General features: G+C 48.4%; 1 protein-coding gene across 1 annotated transcript; it reads left to right on the forward strand.

Annotated features, from left to right (window-relative positions):
• The first annotated feature begins 1,116 nt into the window (after positions 1–1,116).
• uba52 (ubiquitin A-52 residue ribosomal protein fusion product 1) lies at positions 1,117–7,986 on the forward strand. The gene is made up of 5 exons (XM_033047015.1): positions 1,117–1,241; positions 2,731–2,838; positions 4,138–4,224; positions 6,107–6,209; positions 7,816–7,986. The coding sequence occupies exons 2-5, from the start codon at positions 2,736–2,738 to the stop codon at positions 7,907–7,909; spliced, it is 387 nt and encodes a 128-aa protein (XP_032902906.1). The 5' UTR covers positions 1,117–1,241; positions 2,731–2,735; the 3' UTR covers positions 7,910–7,986.
• The last annotated feature ends 392 nt before the right edge of the window (positions 7,987–8,378 follow it).

Genomic DNA, 8,378 nt, shown 5'->3' on the forward strand with positions numbered 1-8,378 from the left:
AAGATGAAGATGAGAGGTGGTGAGGTGAGAGTGTTGAGAAGTAGATGAGAAGGGTGGATTTATGTCCCGGGACAAGAACAGGAGAATGGTTTTGAATGAATAGAAATAAAAGATCTGCGGGAGTGTTTGCATCCAAGAGTGTGATGCTTGTAATCCTTCACACCTGCCAAAGAAAAGACATCAGAGACCTCTTAATTCATCTCTAACTTACATCAATTCTCACTTTAACCCTATTAAAATGTTTTGCCTTTTTTTAACCATTCTGTGTGCGCCTTGACATCTGCTGAAAAGTAACATTAAAGTGGCAGAAATTTGTTGCCTTCCACCACAGTGAAGAATGCTGTGGTGGATGTTTGTGCTAAATTTCATTGTGTATCATGTGTTCTTTGTAAGTGTATCGCTGCTGGCAAATTCATTTCACCGCATGTGATGTGCATGTGATGAATAAAATTGACAATTGGACTTTGACTTTGATACAAAGCCTTGGAGTAACTCAGCGGGCCACGCAGCATAGAAACATAGAAAATAGGTGCAGGAGGAGGCCATTCGGCCCTTTGAGCCAGCACCGCCATCTCTGGAGAAAAAGGATAGGTGACATTTCGGATCTAAACGTCACCCGTCATTTTTCTCCAGAGATGCTGTCTGGCCTGCTGAGTTACTACAGCACTATGTGTATACTTTTTGGTACAAATCAGCATCTGCTGTTCCTTGTTTCCACATTCCTCAAATTTGCTTCCCTGTCAGTAAAATGGTGGCTGATCCTTTCTTAACTTTAAGTAGACTTTAAACTCTTAATGTCCTCCATGTGCTGCCATTAAACCTCGGCCAGGAAGCAGTTACAACACTGTGAGGGGGAAACCAGAGACAGAGGGAGTGTAGAGACCCCACACAGCAATGGGTGCTGGAGTGAAGGGGATGGCCAGGTACTGGCATCTCTGCGTTTGCCAGTCTAAAAGATGGCGCCCTCCACTCCTGACTCCACCAGCTGTATTATTAAGTAATTATTAAGTTTTGGGGAGATAGCAACTGATTAAAAGGACACCAGAAATGGGAGATCCGCACTCCAGCGGGCCATTACCTTGAGCCATTGCTTCAAAGCTGGGTCTCTCCCCCCCACTCACTCGACTGAAGAGACCGCCTTCCTTCAAAGGAAGTGACGCAATAATACCACGTGCGCCAACACGACTTCCGCTGACGGCGACGGGCCTCTCGCTCTCAGTGTCGGAGCGGCTGCCGAGCGGGTGGGTGGCGAGTCCGGCCCAGGGTGGCGGCGGCTGGATGGGTGGGGGAACAGGGGGGCCGGGGCAGGGGTAGCGGCTGCCGAGGGGTCGGGGAGTCGGGCCCCGGGCAGCGGCTGCCGAGCGGGTGGGTGGCGAGTCCGGCCCAGGGTAGCGGCGGGTGGATGGGTGGGGGAACAGGGGGGCCCGGGGCAGGGGTAGCGGCGGCTGGATGGGTGGGGGAACAGGGGGCCCGGGGCAGGGGTAGCGGCTGCCGAGGGATCGGGGAGTCGGGCCCCGGGCAGCGGCTGCCGAGCGGGAGCGGGTCCGGGACCAGGCTGCGGGTGAGGGGAGGAGGCCCCGGGCTCATGGTGATGTGGAGGCCCGGGCCTAGATCAGGGCCCGTGAGGGGTGGCAGCCCGGGGATTAGGCCCGTGACAGGAGGCGGCCCGGTCTCTCAGCCGGTGAGGGGGAGGCGGCCTAGACCTGGGTCTCTTGTCACAGGAGGCGCCCCCTGGGGTAACGATACCGCCGCCCGGGCCCCGTGAAGAGATAGCCCGGGTCTGGCCCTGTGACAGGAGGCGGCCCGGGTCTGGCCCTGTGACAGGAGATGGCCCGGGTCTGGCCCTGTGACAGGAGGCGGCCCGGGTCTGGCCCTGTGACAGGAGATGGCCCGGGTCTGGCCCTGTGAGGTGGGAGGCGGCATGGGCTCTGTGGGCCTGTGAGGTGGGAGGCGGCCCAGAGCCCAGGCCCGTTACATAACCATCCAGCGGGCCGGGCCCATGACGAGAGGAGTCCGGGGTCTCTGCCTGTGACAGGAGGTGGCCTGGACCGGGGGGGGGCTAAGGGGGGCCGCCATGGGAGCTAGGGGTCATGAGGAGAGATTTACAGGCTGGAAGAGGCCCGGGCCGTAGGAAGAGGAGGTGACACAAAGGTTGAGGGGAAGTGTTAGAGGAGTCGATTACCATGCCAGTTTTCACGTATTTGGGCACAAAATGCTGGAGTAACTCAACGGGTCAGGCAGCATCTGTGGAGAAAACGACTAGGTGACGTTTCAGGACGAGACCATTCATCAGACTTAGGAAGGGTCTCGACCCGAAACGTCACCTCTTCCTTTTCTTCACAGATGCTGCATGACCCACTGAGCTACTCCAGCATTTTTTTTGTCAGTGTAAACCAGCATCTGCAGTTCCTCCTTAAACTTCATAACTTTGGGGTTAGGCTTAAGGGAATGGAACTGTAGGGAGGGAGGCAGGTTTTAGTCAGACTTTACAGTGAATGTTTTGGGGTAGCATGGCACACTGTGGAGGGAGGGGGTATGAGCTAAGGGGTGTGGGCTAGGTGCGTTCCAGGGAGGATAACTTGAAGTGGGTTGTTTTACTCCATGGGTGGATGGGGTTCTCCCTGGGTTGGAGTGGCGTAGGTTTGGATTTCTTGAGTGCTGGAGTTTTGAGTTGCATCTATCCCGGTGTGACACAGTGGAATTTAAGTGTTCATTCACTTCCTCTCTTAGAAAAGATGCAGATTTTTGTGAAGACCCTCACTGGGAAAACGATCACCCTTGAGGTGGAACCAAGTGACACCATCGAGAATGTGAAGGCCAAAATACAGGACAAGGAAGGTGAGGGAAGGAGATGGTTGTGTCGGAGATCATGCTGGGGCTGGAAGGGTACTCCTGGCTTTTGCCATGTCAACTTAGCTGCATTTCTGAAATCTTTCTCTCATTGTTGGATGACATTTTCAACACTGACATTAATCTAGAATGAGCTATAAAAGGAGGTAGCTGAGGCGGGGAATATTGCAACATTTAAGAAGCAATTTGTCAGGTGCATGGATAGGACTGGTTTAGAGGGATCTGGGCCAAATGGGACAGGTAGACACAAAATGCTGCAGTAACTCAGCGGGTGAGGCAACATCTTAGGAGGGAAGGAATGGGTGGCGTTTTGGATCGAGACCCTTCTTCAGACTGATGTTGGTAGGTGTGACAAGTTGGGTTCAAGGGCCTTTTTCCACAATGTATGAGTGTTAATAGTTTATTAGGTTAGATGGTCATGGCGGTAGTATATGGAAGCTGGCCAATTTACTGATTTGACCACGTTAATCTGCTTTTTATTTAATTCACTAAACTACACTTGATTCTTCCAATTGCTGACTCACTTGAGGCAATTTATAGTAACTAGCCAACTAATCAACTTGCACTTTAACAGCAACTGATACTCTGATTATTTATGCCTGACTCTCCTGGCTTGGTTGAGAAATGGTAATTTTTACTATGAGCAATGGTAGTGAGAATAGTGAAAGTTGCCTATAGTTTTTTAGTTTTTAGAGAAACAGTATGGAAACAGGCCCTTCAGTCCACCCGCCAGTGATCCCCGTACACTAGCCCTATCCTACACACTATGGACAATTAACTTTTTAAAAATCAAATCCAATTAAACTACAAACCTGTGTGTTCGTCTTTGGATTGTGGGAGGAAACCGGAGCACCACTGGAAATCCTACACGGTCATGGGGCGAACGTACACACTCTGTACATGCTGCGTCCGCGTAGTCAGGCTCAAACCTGGGTCTCTAGTGCTGTAAGGCAGCAACTCTACCACTGCGCCACCGTACTGCCTCATAGAGTTCTATCCCACACATTAGGGACATTTTGCAGAAGCCAATGGACCTACAAACCTGTATGTCTTTGGAAACGTGGGCGGAAACTGGTGCACCTGACCAGCTGAGAAAAACCACGTAATCACATGGAGAACGTACAGACAGCACCCGTAGTTGGGATCGAACCCGTGTCTGTAGGGGTAACTACTGCTGCGCCACTCTGCCTACCATTTATAATGAAAGGGAAAATTTGTGTTGATAGGCAGGCTGTGTGAGTGGACTGACCTGTGATATTCTTGTTAACCCCACCTTTTTTGTTGCAGGGATCCCCCCGGATCAGCAGCGCCTGATCTTTGCTGGCAAGCAGCTGGAGGATGGCCGTACTCTGTCTGACTACAATATCCAGAAAGGTTGGTTTACTGTGGATCCATTCCATGTGATTAGGACTCATTTCCGGACCTCTGGTATTGGGGCAATGCAAGGCTGTCTGACGAATGATGTAATAAAATTGAACTGCAGATGCTGGTTTATACCAAAGATAGATACAAAATGGTGGAGTAACTCAGCTGGTCAGGCAGCATCTCTGGAGAGAATGGACAGATGACATTTTGGGTTGGGACCCTTCAGACTGATTTGGGGAGGGGGAGGGATGAACTGGAACAAAAAAAAGATTTTCTTGCTGCTAGTTCTCCTCCGACCACCCCACCCCCCCCAATCAGCCTGAAGAAGGGCCCTGACTCAAAACGTCACCTATCCATTTTTTCTCAGAGATGCTGCCTGACCCGCTGAGTTACTCCAGCACTTTGTGTCTATGTCTGATGAATGAAGTGCTTGAGGTGAGGGTAGATTTAGCAGTCTGTTGGGGTGAACGGTGGATGGTTTTGTTGGCAGTAAAATCGGACTGACCTGCGATAGAAACATAGAAAAATAGGTGCTGGAGTAGGCCATTCTGCCCTCTGAGCCTGCATGATCATGGCTGGTCATCTAAAATCAGTACCCTGTTCCTGCTTTTTCCCCCATATCCCTTGATGGCTTTAGTCCTAAGAGCTAAATCTAACACTCTCTTAAACTTCCAGTGAATTGGCCTCCACTGCCTTCTGTGGCAGAGAATTCCACAGATTCACAACTCTCCGGGTGAATTTTTTTTCCTCATCCGTCCTAAATGGCCTGCCCCTTATTCTTAAACTGTGACCCATGGTTCTGGACTTCCCCAACATCGGGAATATTTTTCCTGCATCTAGCCTGTCCAATTCTTTAAGAATTTAAAATGCTGCTATAAGATATCCTCTCATCCTTCTAAATTCCAGTGAATACACACCCAGTCGACCCATTCTTTCATCATACTTCAGTCCCACCATCCTGGGAATTAACCCGGTGAACCTACGATGCACTCCCTCAATAGCAATAATGTTCTTCCTCAAATTAGGAGACAAAAATTGCACACAATACACGTGCGGTCTCACCAGGGCCCTGTACAACTGCAGTAGGACCTCCTTGCTCCTAAACGCAAACCCTCTTGTAATGAAGGCCACCATGCCATTAGCTTTCTTTACTGCCTGCTGCACCTGCATGCTTAGTTTCAGTGACTGGTGTGCAAACACACCCAGGTCTTTTTGCACCTCCCCTTTTCCTAATCTGACACCATTCAGATAATAATCTACCTTCCTGTATTTGCCACCAAAAGTGGATAACCTCTCAATTATCCACATTATACTGCATCTGCCCACTCGTCCAACCTATCCAAGTCACCCAGCAGCCTCATAGCATCCTCATTGCAGCTCATACTGCCACCCAGCTTTGTGTCATCCGCAAATTTGGAGATGTCATGTTTAATTCCTTTGTCTAAAACGTTAATATATATTGTAAATAACTGGAGCCCCAGCACCGAGCAGTGACCCACTAGTCACTGCCTGCCATTCTGAAAAGGACCCGCGAATTCCTACTATTTGTTTCCTGTCAGCCAACCAGTTCTCTATCCATGTCAATACCCTACCCCCAATACCATGTGCTCTAATTTTGCATACTAATCTCTTGTGTGGGACCTTGTCAAAGGCTTTTTGAAAGCCCAGATACACTACATTCACTGGCTCTCCCTTATCCATTCTACTTATTACATCCTCAAAAAATTCCAGAAGATTAGTCAAGCTTGATTTCCCCTGACTTTGACCGATCCTGTCACTGCTTTCCAAATGCACTCTTTAATAATTGACTTCAGCATCTTCCCCACTACCAATGTAAGGTTAACTGGTCTATAATTCCCTGTTTTCTCTCTCCCTCCTCTTCTAATTTCAGAGTCCACTCTGCATCTGGTGCTGCGTCTGAGGGGAGGTGCCCTGGACCCCAGTCTCCGAGTCCTTGCTCAGAAATACAACTGTGACAAGATGATCTGTCGCAAGTAAGTAGCCAGAGATGGAAGTCTGCTGCAGGGTTATTGGCTATGTGTGAGCTGTTGCTTTGTTTTGAGTGGGTCATCCAGTTTGTACAGTGATACTACCATGCAAAGATCCTATAGCAAGCAAGATAGCCCACTCAACGAAAAATATATAGTAGGGTCCATTGGCAGATTCATGGGTAATCTGCGGCCCCATTTCCGTAACCGGCTTCCGTTTCCAAAGATCGTATAGCAACTGGAATCTCCATAATGCTATGAAAATTAACAGAATTATAATTTATTGGCATATTAATCATTAACAAAAAATAGCAGAATTATGAATTAACAGAATTATGAATAATGGGTCTAACACTATATCTCACACACACAAACTGTTCCCCTGCAACGCAGATTACACTGCGAGAGGGATTTACAAAGTCGGATAGGGTTACTGAAATGGCCGACGAAAAGGGTGACATTCCGCTCCGTAGCGTACTACACGTCAGCTCATTGGTTTTAGCTGGAGTGCACTATCTTGCTTGCTATAGGATCTTTGCTACCATGTACAGCTACTTGTTGATGCACAATGGGAGACTGTTGATTCAGTTCTGTTCAGTCAGATCATTCCTGGCCGGACTTTTTTTAATCTCATTGCTCTTGCTCCACTCATTTAAGATTTTAGTGTCCCTCCTAGCTTCAGACCTGAACAGCCATGGCCGGGTTTCTTTCACTTTGTTCTGGATTCCCATCCCCCCCCCCCACCCCCCCTTACTAGTTTTGATCAGTTTGAAATAGGAAATAATGGGAACCCTAACTCTTAATCTTTGAGCACAATGATGATGTAGCTTGTTCTTTGACTCTTTCAATTTGTGATCATCCCCCTCCGTGGCAACCACTGCCTTTGGAGGCGCAGTATACTTTGGATATAGTCCAACCAGACTTTTACATCACTGACAATATCCGGCCCTTGTCATTTTGCTTTCCCTCAGAGAAAAGCCAAATTTCTGTTGCATTATTTTGTGCCTGTCTTTTTTGGACTCCTGATCCACAATTCCTAATGTTTCACCTATTAGAAATTATTCTATCATGAATGACCATGAGCACACTATTGATGATTTTTCTTGTCCAGTCTTTGATTTACTTTAGTACTTTAGATACAGCGTGAAAACAGGCACTTCAGCCTACCGAGACCGCACCGACCAGCGATCACTCCGTACATTAGCATTATCCTACACACTAGGGACAGCTTACAGGGCAATTAATCTAAAAACCTGTATGTCTTTAGAGTGTGGAACGAAACCAAAGCACCTGGAGGAAACGCACAGTCAAAGGGAGAACGTGCAAACTCCATACAAATGATGCCCGTAGTCTGGGTCTTTGGCACTGTAAGGCAGAAACTATCACTGCCATCCAAGCTCAATAATTTAAGATTAATGTTTCTTTTCATGTCCCTTAATGAGGCTCTTATTTTGGGTGAATCATTATGTTGGTCTTTTATGAGGTAAAACCGTATGTGGGTGAATTCTGTGTACAGAACTGTTGTCGTCCCTGTGGACGTAGACTGAGCTGGTGGGTGGGGGCTGCCTTGCTTTGACCTCGAGTGTTGAGAATATGTTTTGCATTCTCACAGGTGCTATGCCCGCCTGCATCCTCGTGCATCCAACTGCCGTAAAACCAAGTGTGGCCACACAAACAACCTGCGCCCCAAGAAGAAGCTGAAGTAGAATGTCGAGGTCTTGTTGCCCATGTTAGGCTTGCATTTGTGCTGAATTTCCAATAAAAGCCTGTTGCATTGCCCCCATTCAGTGTTTACTTGCTGCCAGTTTCTGAAGGTACGTTCTAAATAGGATTGATGCCAACAAACCTGGTAGCCCCTGCTTGGCATTGAGTTCCAGTGGACCATGTCGGGCGGACATGTGCAGCTCTGCAATCTAACTTCATTGCCTGGCATGGCACTCGCTGTCAAGCCAAGCGACCCAGCTAGTTCGGTGAGTTCAAAAGCACATGGCTGCAGCAGCATCTTATTCATCTAAAAAATGAGCTACCCTCTGGTCAAGCTGCAATGCAGCTAACAACTTGGCATGTTTACATAGCAGAAAATCTCATATTAAAGCTCTAGAATCCGGCTGCATTATTGTGAATTGTAGTTATCTCCAAGAAAACCCATCCCTCAACTAATGGTAGGGTCCAGCA

The sequence above is a fragment of the Amblyraja radiata genome, chromosome 29 (genome assembly GCF_010909765.2).
Source record: "Amblyraja radiata isolate CabotCenter1 chromosome 29, sAmbRad1.1.pri, whole genome shotgun sequence".
In the NCBI taxonomy this organism is placed as follows: domain Eukaryota; kingdom Metazoa; phylum Chordata; class Chondrichthyes; order Rajiformes; family Rajidae; genus Amblyraja; species Amblyraja radiata.

Coding starts and splice junctions, on each gene's coding strand:
- uba52 (XM_033047015.1), top strand. CDS start 2,736: ATGCAGATTTTTGTGAAGACCCTCACTGGGAAAACGATCACCCTTGAG. Junction 4,225..6,106: donor TGACTACAATATCCAGAAAG/GTTGGTTTACTG, acceptor TTCTAATTTCAG/AGTCCACTCTGCATCTGGTG. Junction 6,210..7,815: donor GACAAGATGATCTGTCGCAA/GTAAGTAGCCAG, acceptor GCATTCTCACAG/GTGCTATGCCCGCCTGCATC.